The 24,486-nt window shown below is 43.8% G+C and overlaps 1 protein-coding gene across 1 annotated transcript in view; it reads right to left on the bottom strand.

Annotated features, from left to right (window-relative positions):
- The window catches only part of LOC129826435 (THO complex subunit 5 homolog), a 32,880-nt gene that overhangs the window by 483 nt on the left and 7,911 nt on the right, over positions 1–24,486 (bottom strand). The window contains exons 4-19 of the mRNA XM_055887166.1: positions 16,221–16,334; positions 15,979–16,076; positions 15,712–15,858; positions 15,497–15,611; positions 15,290–15,422; positions 15,089–15,166; positions 14,882–14,928; positions 13,711–13,810; positions 8,627–8,735; positions 8,435–8,536; positions 8,221–8,317; positions 8,012–8,123; positions 7,456–7,559; positions 7,141–7,228; positions 6,889–7,004; positions 6,559–6,749 (exon numbers count right to left, since the gene is read on the bottom strand). Of these exons, the coding sequence (XP_055743141.1) occupies positions 6,559–6,749; positions 6,889–7,004; positions 7,141–7,228; positions 7,456–7,559; positions 8,012–8,123; positions 8,221–8,317; positions 8,435–8,536; positions 8,627–8,735; positions 13,711–13,810; positions 14,882–14,928; positions 15,089–15,166; positions 15,290–15,422; positions 15,497–15,611; positions 15,712–15,858; positions 15,979–16,076; positions 16,221–16,334 (1,751 nt within the window). The remainder of the gene's footprint in view (positions 1–6,558; positions 6,750–6,888; positions 7,005–7,140; positions 7,229–7,455; positions 7,560–8,011; positions 8,124–8,220; positions 8,318–8,434; positions 8,537–8,626; positions 8,736–13,710; positions 13,811–14,881; positions 14,929–15,088; positions 15,167–15,289; positions 15,423–15,496; positions 15,612–15,711; positions 15,859–15,978; positions 16,077–16,220; positions 16,335–24,486) is intronic.

The following is a 24,486-nucleotide window of genomic DNA, read 5'->3' as shown; positions in this document are numbered from 1 at the left end:
TCAAGGGTTTTTCTTCATTTTTTTATATACTATTTTCTACATTGTAGAATAATAGCGAAGACATCAAAACTATGAAATAACACATATGGAATCATATCGTAAGCAAAACATTTATATATTTTTTGCTTTGATGACAGCTTTCCACACGCTTGGCATTCTCTCAACCAGCTTCATCTGGAATGCTTTTCCAACAGTCTTGAAGGAGTTACCACATATGCTGAGCACTTGTTGGCTGCTTTTCCTTCAATCTGCGGTCCAACTCATCCCAAACCATCTCAATTTGGTTGAGGTTGGGTGATTGTGGAGTCCAGGTCATCTGATGCAGCAATCCCATCACTCTCATTCTTGGTCAAATAACCCTTACACAGCCTGGAGGTGTGTTGGGTCATTGTCCTGTTGAAAAACAAATGATAGTCCCACTAAGCACAAACCAGATGGGATGGCGTATCGCTGCAGAATGCTGTGGTAGCCATGCTAGTTAAGTGTGCATTGAATTCTAAATAAATCACAGACGGTGCTTTGCTGGTGAAACTATCACACCTCCTCCACGCTTCACGGTGGGAACCACACATGCAGAGATCATCCGTTCACCTACTCGGCATCTCACAAAGACACGGCAGTTGGAACCAAAAATCTCAAACTTGAACTCAGACCAAAAGGACAGATTTCCACCTGTCTAAATGTCCATTGCGCGTGTTCCTTGGCCCAAGCATATCTCTTGTTATTATTGGTGTCCTTTAGTAGTGGTTTCTATGCAACAATTCGACCATGAAGGCCTGATTAACGCAGTCTCCTCTGAACAGTTGATGTTGAGATATGTCAGTTACTTGAACTCTGTGAAGCATTTATTTGGGCTGCAATTTGAGGTGGAGTTAACTCTAATGAACATATCCTCTGCAACAGATGTAACTCTGGGTCTTCCTTTCCTGTGGCGGTCCTCATGAGAGCCAGTTTCATCATAGAGCTTGATGGTTTTTGCGACTGCGCTTGAAGAAACTTTCAAAGTCCTTGAAATTTTCCGATTTGACTGACCTTCATGTCTTAAAGTAATGATGGACTATCGTTTCTCTCTGCTTGTTCGAGCTGTTCTTGCCATAATATGGACTTGATCTTTTACCAAATAGGGCTATCTTCCGTATACCACCCCTACCTTGTCACAACACAACTGATTGTCTGAAAAGCATTAAGAAAATAAATTCCACATTTTTTTTTTTTTTAAAGCACACCTGTTAATCGAAATGCATTCCAGGTGACTAACTCATGAAGCTGGTTGAGAGAATGCCAAGAGTGTGTAAAGCTGTCATTTTTTTTTTTTTTTAACTAGGCAAGTCAGTTGACAATGTCAGCCTACCAAAAGGCAAAAGGCCTCCTTCGTGGACGAGGGCTGAGATTAAAAATGTTAATAAATTAAATAAAAGTCATCAAGGCAAAGGGTGGCTACTTTGAAGAACCTCAAATATATAAGATATGTTGATTTGTTTAACACTTTTTTTAGTTACTACATGATTCCATTTGTGTTATTTCATAGTTTGGATGGCGAATGTCGCTGCACTGCTATTTTCTAGTTTCTCCTGATATGTTCGACTGGGTTCAAGTCCGGGCTCTGGCTGGGCCACTCAAGGACATTCAGAGACTTGTCACGAAGCCACTCCTGCATTGTCTTGGCTGTGAGCTTAGGGTTGTTGTCCTGTTGGAAGGTGAACCTTCACCCCAGTCTGTCCTGAGCGGTCTGGAGCAGGTTTTCATCAAGGATCTCTCTGTACTTTTCTCTGTTCATCTTTCCTTCGATCCTGACTAGTCTCCCAGTCCCTGCCGCTGAAAAAAATCCCCACAGCATGATGCTGCCACCACGCTTCACCGTAGGGATGGTGCCAGGTTTACTCCAGAGGTGACGCATGGCATTCAAGCCAAAGAGTTCAATCTTGGTTTCACCAGACCAGATCATTTTGTCCTTTAGGTGCCTTTTGGCAAACTCCAAGCGGGCTGTCATGTTCCTTTTACTGAGGAGTGGCTTCCGTCTGGCCACTCTACCATAAAGGCCTGATTGGTGGAGTGCTGCAGAGATGGTTGTCCTTCTGGAAGTTTCTCCCAATTCCACAGAGGAAGGAACTCCAGAGCTCTGACAGAGTGACCATCAGGTTCTTGGTCACCTTAGTGACCAAGGCCCTTTTCCCCGATTGCTCAGTTATGCCGGGCGAGGTTTTTGCTCTAACATGCACTGCCAACTGTGGGACCTTATATAGACGGGTGTGTGCTTCACCAAATTATGTCCAATTAATTTAACAGGTGGCCTCCAATCAAGTTGGAGAAACATCTCAAGGATGATCAACGGAAACAGGATGCACCCGAGCTTAAATTCGAGTCTCATAGCATAGGGTCTGAAACCTTATTTACATTGTAAAATAAAAAAAATAAAAAAATAATTCTCGCTTTGTCATTATGGGGTATTGTGTGTCGATTGATCAAATAAAATTGTATTAGTCACATGCGCCGAATACAACAGGTGTAGTAGACCTTACAGTGAAATGCTTACTTACGAGCCCCTAACCGGCAGTACAGTTTCAAAAAATACAGATAAGAGATAAAAGTAACAAGTAATTAAAGAGGAGCAGTAAAAAATAATATATACAGGGGGGGTGCCGGTACAGAGTCAATGTGCGGGGGCACCGGTTAGTTGAGGTAGTATGTACATGTAGGTAGAGTTCATTAATTAAAGTGACTATGCATAGACGACAAACATACTGCTCCACTGCAGCCCCGTCGATGAGAATGGGGGCGTGCTCTGTCCTCTTTTTCCTGTAGTCCACAATCATCTCCTTTGTCTTGATCACATTGAGGGAGAGGTTTTTGTCCTGGCACCACACGGCCAGGTCTCTGACCTCCTCCATGTAGGCTGTCTCGTTGTTGTCGGTGATCAGGCATACCACTGTTGTGTCATCGGCAAATAATGATGGTGTTGGAGTCGTGCCTGGCCGTGCAGTCATGAGTGAACAGGGAGTACAGGAGGGGGCTGATCACGCACCCCTGAGGGGCCCCTGTGTTGAGGATCAGCGTGGCAGATGTGTTGTTACCTACCCTTACCACCTGGGGGCGGCCTGTCAGGAAGTCCAGGATCTAGTTGCAGAGGGAGGTGTTAAGTCCAAGGGTGCTTAGCTTATTGATGAGCTTTGAGGGCACTATGGTGTTGAATATTGAGCTGTCGTCTATGAATAGCATTCTCACATAGGTGTTCCTTTTGTCCAGGTGGGAAAGAGCAGTGTGGAGTGCAATAGAGACGGCATCATCTGTGGATCTGTTGGGGCGGTATGCAAATTGAGGTTGGTTTAGGGTGTCAGATAAGGTGGAGGTGATATGATCCTTATCTAACCTCTCAAAGCACTTCATGATGACAGAAGTGAGTGCTACAGGGCAATGGTCATTTAGCTCAGTTAACTTCATTTTCTTGAGTACAGGAACAATGGTGGACATCTTGAAGCAAGTGGGGACAGCAGACTGGAATAGGGAGAGATTGAATATGTCCATAAACACTCGAGCCAGCTGGTCTGCACATGCTCTGAGGACACGGCTAGGGATGCTGCCTGGGCCGGTAGCCTTGCAAGGGTTAACTCACGTCAGCCACGAAGAACGAGAGCTCCCAGTCCTCGAGTGGCCCTTGTCGGCAGCACTGTGTTATCCTCAAAGCCGGCGAAGGTGTTGTTTAGCTGGTTCGGGAGCAAGACGTCAGTGTCCACGACGTGGCTGGTTTTCCCTTTATAATCTCAGATTGTCTAGAGCCCCTGCAACATACATCAAGATTGTTTTGATCACCAGGAATGGGATATGCTCTAGGTTGCCTCTGAGAACAACATCCCCTATATACTTCATGATGAACTCAGTCACCATGTGTCAGCGTATACGTCAATGTTATTCTCAGAGGCAACCTAGAGCATATCCCAGTCCTGGTGATCAAAACAATCTTGAAGCATGGATTCCGATTGGTCAGACCAGCGTTGAATAGACCGTGGCACAGGTACTTTGAGTTTCTGCCTATAGGAAGGGAGGAGCAGAATGGAGTCGTGATCTGATTTGCCGAAGGGAGGGTGGGGGAGGGCCTTGTAGCCATCCTGGAAGGAATAGTAACAATGTTTCAGAGTTTTTGAAGCGTGAGTATATGTCGGTGAAACTTTGGTAGCGCTTTCCTCAGATTTGCTTTATTAAAGTTCCCAGCTACAATCAATGTGGCCTCAGGATATGCAGTTTCCAGTTTGCACAAAGTCCAGCGTAGTTTCTTGAGAGCCATTGTGGTATCAGCTTGAGGGGGAATATACATGGCTGTGACGATGACCGAAGACAATAACCTTAGGAGGTAATGCGATCAACATTTGATTGTGAGGTATTCTAGGTTGGGTGAAAAAAAGGACTTGAGTTCCTGTACATTAACACAATCTCGCCATGAGTAGGTAATCATGAAGCATACACCTCCACTTTTCTTCTTCCCTGAGTTCTTTATTCCTATCTGCGCGATGTACTGAGAACCCAGCTGGCTGTATGGAAGGGGACAGTATATCCGGAGAGAGCCATGATTCCGTGAAACAGAGTATGTTACAGTCCTTGAAGTCTCTCTGGAAGGAGATCCTCACCCTGAGCTTGTCTACTTTATTGTCCAGGGACTGAAAATTAGCGAGTAATATACTCAGAAGCGGTGGATGGTGTGCACGCCTCCACTCCAAATACCTCTTCGCCACTGGCGGCGTCTTGGAGCAGCCACTGGGATAAGTTAAATTGCTTTGGGGGGTACCAACAAAGGATCAAATTCAGGAAAGTCGTATTTCTGGTCGAAACGCTGGCGAGTTACTGCCGCTCTGATATCCAAAATGTATTTCTGGCTGTATGTAATAATGCAAAAAACATTCTGGGCTAATGATGTGAGAACAACAACAAAAATATAGAGTGAGGGAAAATGATCAGTCTATAATTTTAATGGTAGGTTTATTTGAACAGTGAGAGAGAATAACAACAAAAGAATCCAGAAAAACGCATGTCAAAAATGTTATAAATTGATTTGCATTTTAATGAGGGAAATAAGTATTTGACCCCTCTGCAAAACATGACTTAGTACTTGGTGGCAAAACCCTTGTTGGCAATCACAGAGGTCAGACGTTTCTTGTAGTTGGCCACAAGGTTTGCACACATTTCAGGAGTGATTTTGTCACACTCCTCTATGCAGATCTTCTCTAAGTCATTAAGGTTTCGAGGCTGACGTTTGGCAACTCGAACCTTCAGGTCCCTCCACAGATTTTCTATGGGATTAAGGTCTGGAGACTGGCTAGGCCACTCCAGGACCTTAATGTGCTTCTTCTTGAGCCACTCCTTTGTTGCCTTGGCCGTGTGCTTTGGGTCATTGTCATGCTGGAATACCCATCCACCCATTTTCAATGCCCTGGCTGAGGGAAGGAGGTTCTCACCCAAGATTTGACGGTACATGGCCCCGTCCATCGTCCCTTTGATGTGGTGAAGTTGTCCTGTCCCCTTAGCAGAAAAACACCCCCAAAGCATAATGTTTCCACCTCCATGTTTGACGGTGGGGATGGTGTTCTTGGGGTCATAGGCAGCATTCCTCCTCCTCCAAACACGGCGAGTTGAGTTGATGCCAAAGAGCTCCATTTTGGTCTCATCTGACCACAACACTTTCACCCAGTTGTCTTCTGAATCATTCAGATGTTCATTGGCAAACTTCAGACGGGCATGTATATGTGCTTTCTTGAGCAGGGGACCTTGCGGGCGCTGCCGGATTTCAGTCCTTCACGGCGTAGTGTGTTAGCAATTGTTTTCTTGGTGACTATGGTCCCAGCTGCCTTGAGATCATTGACAAGATCCTCCCATGTAGTTCTGGGCTGATTCCTCACCGTTCTCATGATCATTGCAACTCCAAGAGGTGAGATCTTGCATGGAGCCCCAGGCCGAGGGAGATTGACAGTTCTTTTGTGTTTCTTCCATTTGCGAATAATCGCACCAACTGTTGTCCCCTTCTCACCAAGCTGCTTGGCGATGGTCTTGTAGCTCATTCCAGCCTTGTGTAGGTCTACAATCTTGTCCCTGACATCCTTGCTCTTTGGTCTTGGCCATGGTGGAGAGTTTGGAATCTGATTGATTGATTGCTTCTGTGGACAGGTATCTTTTATACAGGTAACAAACTGAGATTAGGAGCACTCCCTTTAAGAGTGTGCTCCTAATCTCAGCTCGTTACCTGTATAAAAGACACCTGGGAGCCAGAAATCTTTCTGATTGAGAGGGGTCAAATACTTATTTCCCTCATTAAAATGCAAATCATTTGATAACATTTTTGACATGCGTTTTTTCTGGATTTTTTTGTTGTTATTCTGTCTCTCACTGTTATAATAAACCTACCATTAAAATTATAGACTGATCCTTTCTTTGTCAGTGGGCAAACGTACAAAATCAGCAGGGGATCAAATACTTTTTTCCCCTCACTGTATACTGCAAAGTTGCTTAGGAGCCAGAAACAGGACGGCCATGTCGATCGGCGCCAACTCCATGTGTGTACGTGTGTGCGTGTACCTGACAGTGCGTAGACACATCTTCTCTCTGGGGAACTCCCGTGGTCCCTCCACGCTGTCGTCCTGTCCGTCAGTCTCCAGGTACACATCCAGACAGACACCCAGACGAGCTACCTGATTGGTCAGCAGCTGGTGGCCTGGGCGGGGCCCCTGGAGCTCTGATTTGAAAACGTTCACCTCACTCTCCATGGCCTGGGGGAGGGGTTAGACATGTCAATCACAGCCGGTGAGTGTCTAACCACTAACATCAAAGGGCATAACAGCATATAGATTTGCCCTCCCCTGTGATAGGGTCTCGTATTCACAGCGTGTGATGGGTGTGTATACTCACTCGAAGGTTGTCGTCAGTACGTCCACTGCGCTCCCCCTTCCAGCTGAGTGAGACAGCAAAGAGAGGAGAAATGACTGGGTAACAGGGGTTCAACACCACCGCAGCCTGAAGACGAGCTGGAAGGGAAAGAGATCATTTAGTTCCCTGACTTTTCTAAAGAATTTGTCCAAACAAAGCAGACAGGCTTCCAATTCTTCAGGAATGTCTTAATATATTACGTAGTGAATCATCACTTTAACCTCTGGTGTTTACCTGTTCCTCTCTCCAACACGGCCATGAAGAACAGGTCAGTCTCCCGAGCCAGACCTGCTTCTGACACATGCTGCGTGAACACCTGATTCTATAAAGCGAGAGAGAACACACAAAGAATAGTAAACTATATGGTTAATTTAATTAAACCACAATGCCTTTTATAGCCACACCATCTACACAGCAGCTACAATGAGAGTCAGAAATTGTTATATTGAGTGTGAGGTTGAGTTGTAGTCAAAGTTGTGTACTTCCTGTGTACTCCTCGGTTGTGTTGACAGCAAACAAAATGTGAGGAAGTGTTTTGTGTGTTCGTACCGTGTACTCCTGGTGTGTGATGGTAGTCCAGCGAGCCAGGCGGGAGAGAACCTTAGCAGGGAACAGGTGCTGGCACTCACTGGACACTGGAACAATACTGTGCTCTGAAAAACACACACGCATACAATACCATAAACATGTATTTTATTATCTGTACCCAGTGATGAGAAATGTGAGGAGGACTGTTTGTGCAGGGCCAGGCGTGTGTATATCTAGTGAGGAGGACTGTTTGTGCAGGGCCAGGCGTGTGTATATCTAGTGAGGAGGACTGTTTGTGCAGGGCCAGGCGTGTGTATACCTAGTGAGGAGAACTGTTTGTGCAGGGCCAGGCGTGTGTATACCTAGTGAGGAGGACTGTTTGTGCAGGGCCAGGCGTGTGTATACCTAGTGAGGAGGACTGTTTGTGCAGGGCCAGGCGTGTGTATACCTAGTGAGGAGGACTGTTTGTGCAGGGCCAGGCGTGTGTATACCTAGTGAGGAGGACTGTTTGTGCAGGGCCAGGCGTGTGTATACCTAGTGAGGAGGACTGTTTGTGCAGGGCCAGGCGTGTGTATACCTAGTGAGGAGAACTGTTTGTGCAGGGCCAGGCGTGACTGGACTCGTCCTCTCAGCAGCTTCATGGTGCTTTCCATGTGACTGGCACTCAGAGAACTGCCTGCACGCAAACCCTGAAAACACACACGGTAGGCTTAACACACACAGAGAAAGAAGCACACCATAGCAGCAGACACTTTACCAAATGCAATGGGAGGGGCACACACACACCTCTGGGGCGTCACTGGGGAACTTCAGTCCTCCCAGACTCTGCACCCACAGGTAGGGATGACCCAGTTCTGCCACGTAGTCTCCAAATGAACTGATCCTACAAGAACACAAAATCTATAAATGAATACTGATGAATTAAACAATTCTGTATTGATACTGAAGCAACTGTACACACTGTGTATATAGTTGTTGGGCATTAGGACAGCATCCTTACCCCACTTTATCAAACTGGTAGCGGTTAGAGGGGTTGGGCGTTTCGCGCCCCTGGTCGTTGGCATACAGGCAGTTGAGTAGCGTGTCAGAGTTTAACAGCTCCCTGCCAGAAAAATAGAATCATTACAAGACAGACACACACGCAAGCACACACACGCACTCCCCAAACACGCAAGCACACACACGCACGCACCCGGCGCTGATAGCTCCAGTGAGATCTGTGGCGGTGGAGACTTTGGCCTTGACAGTCATGATGTTCAGGTTCATCAGGTAGTAGAACAACAGATGCAGCACACTGCCATCTAGAGACAGAGGGACAGCGGTTCACTGGGTATGAAGCGATATATTCATAATATATACATAATATGCTATTTAGCAAACAGGGGGATGAGACATTGTGTGTGTGTGTGTGCATGTATCGTGGATGGGAAACTGCCTCTGCCACAAGACAGCCCAAAGGCCCGGCAGATGGCAATATTGAGATGGCAATCTTAGCGTTCAAAAGCATTGTATGCAGCCAGCAATACACTTGTATCCCCCGTGGACTGGTTTGTACCTGGGTATGATGCGATCTATTCATAATATATACATAATATGCTATTTAGCAAACAGGGAGATTGTCCATTCAGGCTGTAAAGGCTTCGAATTCCTCTACTGTATTTAATGGGGAGAAGGCAGAAGGTGTGACAAAGGCTTGGCCACTCACTGGCCAAACAAGGCGTTCCATGTCTTAATACTGCATGCGTATGTCTCAAGTTCTGTAGGTTACTGACAGTCTTTGCATTGTCATCAACTCCAATTCTGCGGGGAGCGCGGAATATTCTCATCCTGGTCCATTGTGGATTGATACCACAGTTTATCAAATAGCATAGGTTACAGTAACGAGTAAGAGTAACATCTAGTGTTTGCTCAATATGCTTTGAGTGTTGACAGTCTGCGTTGTTGTAATTGGCTTCAACAATTATAGGCCTTTACGCATCGCACTTCTCCTTAAATAAAAAAATACTATAGGCTCCTGTAAATTGTATGTGAGGCACATTCTCAATAAGCAAGGTCTACCGTGGATATGGCATTATAGGAATTAACATTTGAATATGTTTGTAGGAGTGCATCTTTGGTAACCGGACAAGAGGCTCTCTTTGGAAATGGGGATAGGTAAAAGTAGAATGGAGGATGCACGGCAGGTAGGCCTATGTGAATTGTGAATAATGCAAAAGCATAACGGCAAAAGCTTGATGAGTAGATCATTTAGAAACCCTTTATGGATAGGCTAATGAATGGCCAGGCTAAGGAAGACAGCAGACACATAGCTGTTGAACTAGCTTTCATTATAGTAGTGGAAGGGGAGCCTAAGGGCTTACAAGTTTCTGAATATAAGTGTCACTGGATTATCTGATCTCTCGTTCCATGATGGGCATATAGCCTACATGGAGGGTTTATTTAAAGCACATCCAAAATAATAACATGAGCTGGATAAAATAATGTACAATCGCCTACATAGATAAAATAATGTACAATCGCCTACATAGATAAAATAATGTACAATCGCCTACATAGATAAAATAATGTACAATCGCCTACATAGATAAAATAATGTACAATCGCCTACATAGATAAAATAATGTACAATCGCCTACATAGATAAAATAATGTACAATCGCCTACATAGATAAAATAATGTACAATCGCCTACATAGATAAAATAATGTACAATCGCCTACATAGATAAAATAATGTACAATCGCCTACATAGATAAAATAATGTACAATCGCCTACATAGATAAAAAAGGGATGTCCGCTCACTGTTTTGCTGCTGCCAAACTTTGGTGATTAAGACTAATTTCAAAGCGGACTCATGAGTCAAACTCATCATCAACACTCTTGACTACTTGGTGAATGAATTGGACAGGGAAAAAAACAGCCTTCATTGAGAGGGGGGGGGGAGAAACACGAGTTTATATTTCTAAATAGGAGGTTTATGGGCATAAAAAGCACATCTCTTGTTCCATGTGTATATGGGCACTGTGCTTCACAGCTAGAAAGGCTGCACTTCCAATGTTAAAATCCATGCCATAACCAATGTTAAAATCCATGCCATAACCAACAGTGTTAGCGCTAAGACCAGCTTTCGGTTGGTCTTAAATAGCCCTACCAGCGCATAATGAAATTGGCACTTCGGCGCACGTTTTCAAGGACACACCTCAGATATTACCACCCCTCCCAGTTCAGTGCAAGTGAGCTCATATACGACAGGTAAATAACCAATCCTGGCGCTAGGGTTTGAAAATAAAAGAGCGCTGGCTTAATAGCAGCCAGATGAAGTGAGGCATTATCTTGCTGACAGGGGAAGGAGGGGAGGAAGAGAGGAAATGGGGATTGGAGAAGAGGAGGAGGGGAGGGAGAGATGGTAAAGAGGAGGAGGGATGAGGTGAGAGGGGAGGGGGATGTTCTGCATTGCAGGCGTAACTCTATCCACTGGCAAGCAGGCAGGGAGGAGCGGCTGGTATGTGTGTGGAGCTGGCAGCAATGTTGCACTGCAGGCAGGAGGAGAGTGTGTGTGTATGTGTGTGTGTGGAGCTGGCAGCACTGTAGCGCTGCAGCACTCACACCTTATTTTAAGCACATTTACATCAGCCTCCTCTCACGCTCTCTGTTGTCCTCTAAACCAGTGGTTCCCAACCAGGAGTACTAGGACCCATGGGGGGTATTGGGCCTATCCACAGGGGGTATTTGAGAAGACTCATGAGACAATAGGCTTCAGTTGGTGGTACAGTAACCGAAAAAGGTTGGGAACCACTGCTCTAAACCATGAAGCAGCTTTTGGCGGTTTGCAGCAGTAAAAGCTGCGTATGTGTGTGTATATTTGTGAGAGAGTGAGTGTGTCTGTGTGTCCGTCTCTCAGGGTGCCATTGGGTTCTGTCTGACTGCAGAGCCAGGAGAGGCGAGGCGACATTGCGTAACCTTAGTAGTGATGTTATTGTTGATTACACTAAATTAACGATTCTTGTTCAATCTATGCACTTAACCATCACCATATACACTGCACCACAAAATCCTTATCACCACCATTAATATCCATTTCTAACAGTCATATACATTTGAAGTCGGAAGTTTACATACACTTAGTCATTAAAACTTGTTTTTCAACCACTCCACAAATGTCTTGTAAACAAACTATAGTTTTGGCAAGTCGGTTAGGACATCTACTTTGTGCATGACACAAGTAATTTTTCCAACAATTGTTTAGAAAGATCATTTCAAGGGCCTCCCGGGTAGCGCAGTGGTCTAGGGCACTGCATCGCAGTGCTAACTGCGCCACCAGAGTCTCTGGGTTCGCCCCCAGGCTCTGTCGCAGCCGGCCGCGACCGGGAGGTCCGTGGGGCGACGCACAATTGGGCTAGCGTCGTCCGGGTTAGGGGGGGTTTGGCCGGTAGGGATTTCATTGTCTCATCGCGCTCCAGCGACTCCTGTGGCGGGCTGGGCGCAGTGCGCGCTAACCAAGGGGGCCAGGTGCACGGTATTTCCTCCGACACATTGGTGCGGCTGGCTTCCGGGTTGGAGGCGCGCTGTGTTAAAGAAGCAGTACTGCTTGGTTGGGTTGTGCTTCGGAGGACGCATGGCTTTCGACCTTCGTCTCTCCCGAGCCCGTACGGGAGTTGTAGCGATGAGACAAGATAGTAATTACTAGCGATTGGATACCACAAAAAATTGGGGAGAAAAGGGGATAAAATTAAAAAAATAAAAAATAAAATAAAAAAATAAAGATTATTTCACTTATAATTCACTGTATCACAATTCTAGTGGGTCAGAAGTTTACATACACACTGTTGACTGTGCCTTTAAACAGCTTGGACAATTACAGAAAATTATGTCATGGCTTCAGAAGCATTTGAGTCAATTGGAGGTGTACCTGTGGATGTATTTCAAGGCCTACCTTCAAACACAGTGCCTCTTTGCTTGACATCATGGGAAAATCAAAATAAATCAGCCAAGACCTTAGAAAACAAATGTAGACCTACACAAGTCTGGTTCATCATTGGGAGCAATTTCCAAACGCCTGAAGGTACCATGTTCATCTATACAAACTATAGTACGCAAGTATAAACACCATGGGACCACATAGCCGTCATACCGCTCAGGATGGAGACGCGTTCTGTCTCCTATAGATGAATGTACTTTGGTGCGAAAAGTGTAAATCAACCACAGAACAACAGCAAAGGACCTTGTGAAGATACTGGAGGAAACAGGTACAAAAGTATCTATATTCACAGTAAAACGAGTCCTATATCAACATAACGTGAAAGGCCGCTCAGCAAGGAAGAAGCCACTGCTCCAAAACCGCCATAAAAAAGCCAGACTACGGTTTGCAACTGCACACGGGGACAAAGATCAAACTTTTTGTAGAAATGTCCTCTGGTCTGATGAAACAAAAATAGAACTGTTTGGCCATAATGACCATCGTTATGTTTGGAGGAAAAAGGGGGAGCAACATCTCAAGACATCAGTCAGGAAGTTAAAGCTTGGTCGCAAATGGGTCTTCCAAATGGACAATGACCCCAAGCATACTTCCAAAGTTGTGGCAAAATGGCTTAAGGACAACAAAGTCAAGGTATTGGAGTGGCCATCACAAAGCCTTGACCTCAATCCTATAGAAAATTTGTGGGCAGAACTGAAAAAGCGTGTGCGATAGAGGAGGCCTACAAACCTGACTCAGTTACACCAGCTCTGTCAGGAGGAATGGGCCAAAATTCACCAAACTTATTGTGGGAAGCATGTGGAAGGATACCTGAAACTTTTGACTCAAGTTAAACAATTTAAAGGCAATGCTACCAAATACTAATTGTGTGTATGTAAACTTCTGACCCACTGGGAATGTGATGAAAGAAATAAATGCTGAAATAAATCATTCTCTCTACTATTATTCTGACATTTCACATTCTTAAAATAAAGTGGTGATCCTAACTGACCTTAGACAGGGAATTTGTACTAGGATTAAAATGTTGGGAATTGTGAAAAACTGAGTTTAAATGCATTTGGCTAAGGTGTATGTAAACTTCCGACTTCAACTGTAGCTCTGAATGATGTCATCTCCCCTTTACTGTCCCAGAGAGACTAAGAACCAGTGACAGCGTCCTGCTGCCTGTCACACAGGAACAGTGTGTGTGTGACTGAGGAGCAGTGACAGAGTACTGCAGTCTTTCACAGAGATAGAAAAACAGCACTATCTGTGAGAGGCTGACACACAGAAATGACTGGAATAGAAAGTGTGTGTGTACCTTTGCATTTGAGGTCTAGGCAGAGGGAGAGAGGGTGTCTCTTCAGCATCTCACGTCTCTTATCATCCAGCTGTCCACCTGTAGTAGGTCTCCTCCTCTTCTGCACACACACAGAGAATTACCATTACTATTTAGTCACGCTGTCATGTTCTACTGCTCATTAATCAGATGTACTGATGTCTATACCGAGTTAACCAAACATTAGGAACACCTTCCTAAAATTGAGTTGTACCCCTCCCCCTTTGCCCTCAGAACAGCCTCAATTAATTGGGGCATGGATACATACACATATATACGTACGTACGTGCGTATACACACACACACACACTTACATTTTTTGGGGAACAGGGTTTAGAGTCTGGCTTTCAGGGTTTAGAGTCTGGCTTTCAACTTACTTATGAAAGTTGTAATAGTAGAATGCACAAGTTGCAATTTTGAAATTGGGTAGTTCATCATCAGTTGCATACCTTAGAGAACCATTTATAACTAGTCAGAAAAGTCCAGATCAACTAGCCCATGTCAGATCATGTTTTTTAGCTAGGTTTTTTGTGGTAATGTTGGAGTCACTCAAATGTCACAAGAATACACATTAGACATGGCAAAATGTTTAGAATTGCAAGATTTAAAAAAATATATAATATTTGTTAAAATTTCCGCTAACATGAGGGGTGTAAACAATGTGTCATGAACAGTGCTTGTTTCCATAGAAATAGACGTCACAGGATGTTCATCAATGCTGGAAGGGGGGCCTGAGTGAAAAAGTTTGGGAACCCTTGATATAGGGAATAGGGTGCCACTTGGGAAGCAATCTATAAGTGATCATCTGTCATTAAGATGATAGGAGGAGTATTCAATAGAGACAATCAGATCATACATATTTCACAGGGAAACAGAAGGACTAGCTGGCGGGAAGGGAGGGAGGAGGGGTGAAAAGGGGTTGCAGCTGAGGTGTGGCAGAGCAGCAGTAATGTGACCAGGCAACCACAGACCGTTGCTTTCAGCAGAAATATCAATCAATAAATAAATAATAACAATAGGCAATTTAAAATGTGTGTAGGTAGGAGGGTTGGGTTGGGTATAGGAGAGGTGAACTCGTTGACCCTGACACGTGTGTGTGTGGTATTACAGGGGCCTCTAGTGGCAGCATGGTGTGGGACACTCTCACACTCACCGTTTTCTCCTGCTCCTCCTCTGCATCAGAATCACCAGAATCATCATCTAGAGAGGAGAGACAATCAAATGGCACACACTTAGATACACACAGTCAAAATACACACACACACGTTTCTCTGTTTAATCACTGCCCTGTCGAACACTCACACGCACACATAATATAGGGTCATTAACATGCAGCCAGACAGGTGTGCTGCAGTCTTACCCTGGGAGTCCTCTGGAGGTTTAGACAGAGCTTTGGCCTCGTTCACGTCTCCACTGATGGACACACTCAGGCTCTTATCTGAAACACACACAAAACACATAAAAACCACATGTCCTCATCAAAATGGATAATGTGACAATTTAAAAAACGTCTGGCACACAGTCGCGTTCACAAATTTAAGTGAACACACACAACACTCACCGCAGGCCTGTCCGTAAGCACTGGCCTGTACCAGTAGGACATAGAGAGAGGGGGGAAGGTGGCGGGCGATCTCTGTCTGTCTCTGGGTCTGTTCAAACGGCATGGAGAGATACTCCTGGACTGGGAGGGATGCCTGGGGAAGGGGACAGGTTTAGGCTTCAGGCCTGGAAGGTCACATGAGTGTGAGTTACAAAGAGTGTATGTTACCTGCATGATAGCGTTGAGTCCAGGCTGTAGAGAACTCAGGTGTTCCTTCTTCACCTCAATGCCTTTCTGGATCTTGTCCTTACTGGACAGAGACTCCTTGTACTGCTCAGCCAGCCTACCCACACCCCCCCACACACACAAACACACAAACAGTGAGAGCTCATGTACTGCTCAGCTAACCTAGAGCAAGAAAGATTTCTCAGTGTGTGTGGCACCTCTTCCTCTGCTCCAGTTCCCAGTCCAGCCTGGCCAGCGTGAGTTGGTGGGTGTCGTCCTTGGTGAGGGGGGTGCGGGATACCTCAGGGGGGGCCTCCTGGTAGAACTCATCTACACTCACAAGATCTATCTCCTCATGCTTTGACCTGGACACACACATCAACTTTGAAAATATACTAATAGCGTTCGACATTGTGCCTCAAAACTCTAAGCTTCTCATTCCTGGACAACTGCGAAATAGAACCCCCTCTCTCAGTGGTACTGACTTGAACTCCAGACACTTGCTGATCTCCTTCTGCAGGTGCATGACCTCATAGAGCAGGTTCTGGAGCTGCAGGTGCAACACATCTACTCTCTGCTTGCCCTGCAGGGAGAGAGGTGAGGAGTCAATAACTTATTTTGCTGTGTGTGTGTGTGTGTGTGTGTGTGTGTGTGTGTGTGTGTGTGTGTGTGTGTGTGTGTGTGTGTGTGTGTGTGTGTGTGTGTGTGTGTGTGTGTGTGTGTGTACCTCATGTGTCTGGTCTCTCCCTCTCTTCAGTCTCATGTGAGCCAGGCGGTTGAGTTTCTTCAGACTCATAAAGTGGATACAGCTCTGCATCCTCTTCTGCTCTACCTCAGCACACTGGAGGGAAGGGCAGACAACATGGGGGTTAGAGCAACAACTCTCTTTTAACACGGAGTAGCGTTTGTGTCAAGGTTTCCCATCAGGAAAATTTGTCGCCAGACAAGCAACTGGGAAGATTTACATTTATCGGACATTTGAGAAATTTACCGGTCATCCATATGCATTGGGTGCGTAACCCATTAGACGGTCCACCCACGCAGCTCTACTTTTTGTCAAGTACCGGTAATGCCTCAATGAGACAGACAGCAGCATTGCGTTTTGGTACACCAGAAGTACATTCATTTCCAATGGAACGCTGCGTTTGCCTTGAGCATTGTGTTGCATTGCATAAGTTTGATTTATCTAATGGATTGCATCAAATTGTATGCGTAGACTTGACAGAAATAGATGCAAAATGTGAATGTTGAACTTTATTGGCACACATATCCAGTATAAATGTTGGAATAAATAATGAAACAAGTTTGACTGACCAAACCCTTATCGAACCCGAACGACGCTGGGCCAATTGTGCGCCGTTTCATGGGCCTCCCGGTCGCGGCTGGCTGCGACACAGTCTGGGATCGAAGCCGGGTCTGTGGTGACGCCTCTAGCACTGCGATACAGTGCCTTAGACCGCTGTGACCACTCTGGAGGCCCTGCCATTTCAATTTTTACATGGCGGGAGATAATTCCTGCCAGAATAATGTACTGTTTTTTGCAAAAATCCAACATCCCTGTGTTTTCAGAGACATTACTGAGATTGACAGGTGCTGTTCGCAGTTAGAGCCAAAAAACAAGAACTGATTAGAATAAAATTATGCTTAAAACAGCGCACATATTTCATATGAATGGCCTACATTTAAAATGTTTTGGAGAAGGCAAGTTCACTTTCTCATCCATAAATTAGTGCAAGTGCGCTGTTCAGCAGCTCACGTCAGTGGGATGGGCTTTTCATTAGCAAGGACGGCTACTGTGGATCGCTAAAATTACTATTATGATCACACTTACTCAATTGAAATATTATGTGCACACCTACACATTTGGCAGACAAGTGCGATATATCAGTTTAGTCCTCACAACCAGAATAAAAACTACTCAATTGAATGAAAGAAAAAAACGAATCCCTTTCCAAACATCCTTGCATTCTCTCTTAGCAGATGACCAACATCAATTTAGGGAATTCATCTTTCAGAACATTCACACCTAGCCTTCTGGTCAATCAGCACACAGTCATCTGGATACTTTCCTACGTGTGCAGGTCAGTCGCATTCAGTATTTTCATATTGAAAAAATGCAACTGGTAATATGCTAAAGTCAGACTTCACATATTGGTGCCAATCACTAGTAGCCTAAAACTCCTCCAATTGATGGAGCAATTCGGCGTGCTGCTGACAAGTTCGAAGGGATCGGCCAGAACCAGCCGCAATGCCTTGCTAAAGGCAATTCCTATCCAACATATTCTGTCTGAGTCTACATTAATGAAATATCATAGGCCTAGTTTTACTATTGATAATTAGATTCTATGGCCAATTGAAGAAAATGAATTATTACCAGGTAAAACAAAAACAAAAATGGTTTCTTCAAAACATTTGTGCATGTTTTTAATTTATTCATAAATGTATTAGTAGGTTTACGGATTAGGCTAGTAAATGTTTCAAATAATCCGCCCAATCCTGTTTTATTCTTTCTACAAGGAAGGCAACGAAAGGAGCGCATGCTTCTTGTGACTTGTTCAATTGCATGCAACTCAGATTTTTTTATAGGCAAAGATATAGTATAGGCTGTTTTCAGACAGGTTTAAACAGCCAGCCATGTCTGTGCGCACGGACGAAATAGTCACATATGAAGGAGTTTGCTTCTTCTGCAGCATTCACCATATAACGCATTGAGGCGGTGCTTCGGTCAACTTAACAGATATAGCCGTACAGAAGGAGGTTCATTCTTAAAGCATTATATTGTAAATGATAGGAGTTACTCTGGTAGGCCTAAAACATTCTTCCTCACCTCAAGTTTAACTGTTGGAGTAGAGCTGGGCAATATGTACAAAAATCCATATGGCATCAGGCCAGAGTTTGGGAAACTCTGCTTTAAACTAGTACTACTAGTTTGATGGTTGTAGCCATTCATTTTCACATTAACAAACATGCATATTAACAAACTCAATTTCAATCTTCACATCTCTCTAGTATAGGCTACTTATCGTAACGAACAATATCTGCAAAATGTCTAAGATTAAAGTGATCGGTCTCGATAATTTTAGGTTTATCGTCCCAGCTCTATGTTGGAGTCAGTCAGAGCGCCATTGTACACTGTCTTCATATAATCGGCCTACAGGATAATAGGCTAATAGCCACACCAAACCTTTGAAAAAGTTTCTAAACATTATTAGGGTAATATCAAAATGAAGTCATTGTTTATATGGAAAATACAAGCAGGATATTATATTGTGGTAAACACAACAGAGTTCATTTGGCCAAAGAAAATGGATCAACAGAAGAAAAATAAAACACTTGCGAACTAGTTTAAACCTTCACAAAGTTTTGAACAGGCTATATTGCAGCAATTATCAAGAAAGACTAGTGCCTACCGTACCCAATAAATGAGAGCAACAAGCTAATGATACAGTGCCTTGCAAAAGTATTCATCCCCCTTGGCGTTTTTCCGATTGTGTTGCATTCCAACCTGTAATTTAAATAGATTGTTATTTGGATTTCATGTATGAAGTCACATAATTAGTTAAATAAAGTCCACCTGTGTGAAATCTAAGTGTCACATGATCTCAGTATATGAACTCAGCAAAAAAAGAAACGTCCTCTCACTGCCAACTGCATTTATTTTCAGCAAACTTAACATGTGTAAATATTTGTATGAACATAACAAGATTCAACAACAGACATAAACTGAACAAGTTTCACAGACATGTAACTAACAGAAATGGAATTATATGTCCCTGAACAAAGGGGGGGGTCAAAACCAAAAGTTTAAGTCAGTATCTGGTGTGGCCACCAGCCTCATTAAGTACTGCAGTGTATCTCCTCCTCATGGACTGCACCAGATTTGCCAGTTCTTGCTGTGAGATGTCACCCCACTCTTCCACCAAGGCACCTGCAAGTTCCAAGGCACTTCTGGGGGAATGGCTCTTGCCCTTACCCTCTGATCTAACAGGTCCCAGATGTGCTCAAAAGGATTGCGATCCGGGCTCTTCACTGGCCATGGCAGAACACTGACATTCCTGTCTTGCAGGAAATCACACACAGAACGAGCAGTATGGCAGGTGGAATTGTCATGCTGGAGGGTCATGTCAAGATGAGCCTGCAGGAAGGGTACCACATGAGGGAGGAGGATGTCTTCCCTGTAACGCACAGCGTTGAGATTGCCTGCAATGACAACAAGCTCAGTCCGATGACGCCCCAGACCATGACGGACCCTCCACCTCCAAATTGATCCTGCTCCAGAGTACAGGCCTCGGTGTAACGCTCATTCCTTCGACGATAAACGCGAATCCGACCATCCCCTCTGGTGAGACAAAACCGCGACTCGTCAGTGAAGAGTACTTTTTGCCAGTCCTGTCTGGTCCAGCGACGGTGGGTTTGTGCCCATAGGCAACATTGTTGCCGGTGATGTCTGGTGAGGACCTGTCTTACAACAGGCCTACAAGCCCTCAGTCCAGCCTCTCTCAGCCTATTGCGGATAGTCTGAGCACTGATGGAGGGATTGTGTGTTCCTCGTGTAACTCGGGCAGTTGTTGTTGCCATCCTGTACCTGTCCCGCAGGTGTGATGTTCGGATGTACCAATCCTGTGCAGGTGTTGTTACACATGGTCTGCCACTACGGGGACGATCAGCTGTCCAATCCTGTCTCCCTGTAGCACAGTCGTAGGCGTCTCACAATACAGACATTGCAATTTATTGCCCTAGCCACATCTGCAGACCTCATGCCTCCTTGCAGCTTGCCTAAGGCACATTCATGCAGATGAGCAGGGACCCTAGACATCTTTCTTTTGGTGTTTTTCAGAGTCAGTAGAAAGGCCTCTTTAGTGTCCTAAGTTCATAACTGTGACCTTAATTGCCTACCGTCTATAAGCTGTTAGTGTCTTAACGACCGTTCCACAGGTGCATGTTCATACATTTTTTATGGTTCATTGAACAAGCATGGGAAACAGTGTTTAAACCCTTTACAATGAAGATCTGTGAATTTATTTGGATTTTTACGAATTATCTTTGAAAGACAGGGTCCTGAAAAAGGGATGTTTCTTTTTTTGCTGAGTTCATAAACCTGTTCTGAAAGGCCCGAGAGTCTGCAACACCACTAAGCAAGGGGCAATATGAAGATCAAGGAGCTCTCCAAACAGGTCAGGGACAAAGTTGTGAAGTACAGATCAGGGTTGGGTTATAAAATAATATCCGAAACTTTGAACATCCCACGGAGCACCATTAAATCCATTATTAAAAAATGGAAAGAATTTGGCACCATAACAAACCTGCCAAGAGAGGGCCATCCACCAAAACGCACAGACCAGGCAAGGAGGGCATTAATCAGAGAGGCAACAAAGAGACCAAAAATAACCCTGAAGGAGCTGCAAAGCTCCACAGCGGAGATTGGAGTATCTGTCAATAAGACCACTTTAAGCTTTACACTCCACAGAGCCGGGCTTTACAGAAGAGTGGCCAGAAAAAAAGCCATTGCTTAAAGAAAAAAAATAAGCAAACATGTTTGGTGTTTGCCAAAAGGCATGTGGGAGACTCCCCAAACATATGGAAGAAGGTAATCTGGTCAGATGAGACTAAAATTTAGCTTTTTGGTCATCAAGGAAAACGCTATGTCTGGCGCAAACACAACACCTCTCATCAACCCGAGAACACCATCTCCACAGTGAAGCATGGTGGTGGCATCATCATGCTGTGGGGATGTTTTTTTTGTTGTTTTTGTTTTTAATCGGCAGGGACTGGGAAACTGGTCAGAATTGAAGGAATGATGGATGGAGCTAAATACAGGGAAATTCTTGAGGGAAATCTGTTTCAGTCTTCCAGAGATTTGAGACTGGGACGGAGGTTCACCTTCCAGCAGGACAATTTTTTTTTTTTTTATCTTTATTTTAACAGGGAAAACAGACTGAGACCTAGATCTCTTTTACGGCTGTGCCCTGTGTAAACATGTTGACATGTACAGTTTTAGACATACAGACAAGAACATTTCAAAACATACACAATTCAGCAGAAACAATCACAGACAACATCATATTGATCCTCCATAAACATTTTAAAATGGGCAAGGGACACCAGAGTGTCTAACTTAAGTTGGATCTGCAGTTTGTTCCATAAATAAGGTGCAAAGGAACTGAAGGCAGTCCTACCCAACTCTGTGGAGACCGCAGGAGTCTCTAATGTAATCCACATCTGTGATCTGGTTTTAAAATTAGTACATCTTGTGGAAATTAATGATGATATATATGGAGGTAGTTTTAAAAGAAGTGCTTTATAAATAAACAAGAGAGCATGTTGCTCTCGCCTCACAGATAGAGAGACCCAACCCACATGTTGATATAGGATACAGTGATGAGTTCTGTAACTATCACCCGTGATAAACCTGAGTGCACAATGGTAAATAGCATCCAGTGGTTTTAATGTGTTTGCCGATGCATGCATATAGATAATATCACCATAATCTAAAACGGACATAAAAGTAGCCTGCACAATTTTTTTCCTATTTACAGAGGACAGACAAGCCCTGTTTCTGTAAAGGAATCCTATCTTGAATTTGAAATTTTTTCCCAATTCAGTAACATGTTTTTTAAAAGAAAGCCTATCATCTAACCATACCCCTAAGTATTTATATGCAGAGACCTTATTGATTTGAGTAACATCCAAGCTAGTGATTACAAACGTGTTTCTAACTGGGAGTTTAGACCTAGAAAAAAACATGACATTTGTTTTCTTAGCGTTTAAAACAAGTTTAAGCTGTAAAAGAGACCCCTGTAGTATCCTAAAATCAGACTCCAACTGCATTAAAGCTTGGTCCGCTGTTGGAGCAATAGAGTACATAACTGTGTCATCTGCATATAAATGGAATTTACAATATCTGACATCATCACCAATGTTGTTTATATAAAGTGAGAACAATAGTGGGCCAATTATTGAACCCTGAGGGACCCCTTTAAGTAACTGTAAGGGGTCAGACTTGACCCCATCGACCATGACGGCTTGAGTTCTATCTTTAAGATAGTCATAAAACCATCGGCAGGCATCAGTGCCCAGTCTAGATGACAGCTTACTCAAAAGGATAGCATGGTCTACAGTGTCAAAAGCTTTTGACAAATTTACAAACAACGCAGCACAGTGCTTTCTATCGACTAAGGCATTTGCAATATCATTTACAACAAGCATAGTGGCCGATGTGGTACTGTGTTTAGATCTAAGACCAGATTGATTGGTACTAAGAATACTGTTAGCAGAAAGAAAAGATTGTAACTGTTTGTTGACTATAGATTCTAGAATCTTTACCAGACAAGGGAGCCTAGAGATGGGTCGATAGTTATCCAAATCACTACCGTCACCTCCCTTATGTAATGGCAGAACAAAAGCTGCTTTCCACACCTTAGGGATATTTCCTGTGCTTAATGTTAGATTAAAAATGTGTGTTACTGGACCAGCAAAAATAGGTGCAGCACACTTAAGTAAGTACGGGTATAAATTGTCAGCGCCTAAGGATTTCTTAGTATCAATGGCACACAGGGCAATTAGAACCTCTGCTTCAGTTATTTTCTGGAAACTAAAAACAGGGTTACCATTTTTCAGAGTAACGGTTGAAAAGCTAGACGAAAAATCAACTAACTGGCCAGTACCACAAAGTCCACTTTTCCTTTCAAATAAAAAACCAGCAGAGATGAAATGTTTATTAAAAGCATCACAAATATCATTTTTTTCAGTTAGAAAACAGAAGTCTGAGGTAATTTGCTTAGGAAGAGAAGCAGCAGAATTCCCCCGTTTCAGTGAATTAACGGTTTTCCAGAATTTTGCAGGATCTCCTGCAGAATCTGTCATAGCATTAAGGAAGTAATTTGATTTTGCCTTTTTGACAGCTGCAGTACATTTATTTCTCAATTGCCTAAAAAACAGCCAATCAGCTGGAGTACCTGTTTTCCTCGCCAAGGCCCAGGCCCGATTCTTTTGCAGGAAAAGACCTGACAATTCAGGAGAGAACCAAGAACTGGTTCGGTTTCTTACTCTGTGATTCTTAAGCGGGGCATGTTTATCAGACATAGAGGTAACAATAGAAGAGAAAAAAGCAAGGGCTAAAACCGGGTCCAGAAAGCAGCAAGTGGATAAAAGCTCAGAGTGATATAAGTCAATGATAAAAGCTTGCTGTGAGAAATGTTTATAATTTCTTTTAGAGATTATACAGGGATCAGAGTGTTTCAGCCTGGTATCTCTGATACAAGCAATAGGGCAGTGGTCACTGATATCATTTGCAAAAACCCCACTGGCTGTGTATTTATGGGGGGTATTTGTTAGAATAATGTCTAGTAGAGTGGATTTTACTGGGTTCTTAAAGTTGGGACGGGTTGGTTTAGTTATCAGCTGAGTTAGATTTAGCTCAGTACAAATGCCTTTTAATTTTATACCCTAAGTATACTGTTAAAGCAACACTTGAGTGGTTTAAGGGGAAACATTTAAAGGTCTTGGAATGGCCTTGTCAAAGCCCAGACCTCAATCCAATTGAGAATCTGTGGTATGACTTAAATATTGCTGTACACCAGCAGAACCCATCCAACTTGAAGCAGCTGGAGCGGTTTTGCCTTGATGAATGGGCAAAAATCCCAGTGGCTAGATGTGCCAAGCTTATAGAGACACACCCCAAGAGACTTGCAGCTGTAATTACTGCAAAAGGTGGCTCTACTAAGTATTGACTTTGGGGGGGTGAATAGTTATGCACACTCAAGTTCTGTTTTTTTTGTCTTATTTCTTGTTTGTTTAACAATAAAAACATATTTAGCATCTTCAAAGTGGTAGGCATGTTGTGTAAATCAAATGATACAACCCCCCCCAAAAAAAATCTATTTTAATTCCATGTTGTAAGGCAACAAAATAGGAAAAATGCCAAGGGGGGTGAATACTTTCACAAGCCACTGTATCTATTTTACAACAAGCCTACTTAACACCCATCTTAAACT

This window comes from Salvelinus fontinalis, chromosome 28 (assembly GCF_029448725.1).
Source record: "Salvelinus fontinalis isolate EN_2023a chromosome 28, ASM2944872v1, whole genome shotgun sequence".
Lineage (NCBI taxonomy): Eukaryota > Metazoa > Chordata > Actinopteri > Salmoniformes > Salmonidae > Salvelinus > Salvelinus fontinalis.
This window is presented reverse-complemented; position numbering and strand designations above follow the sequence as displayed.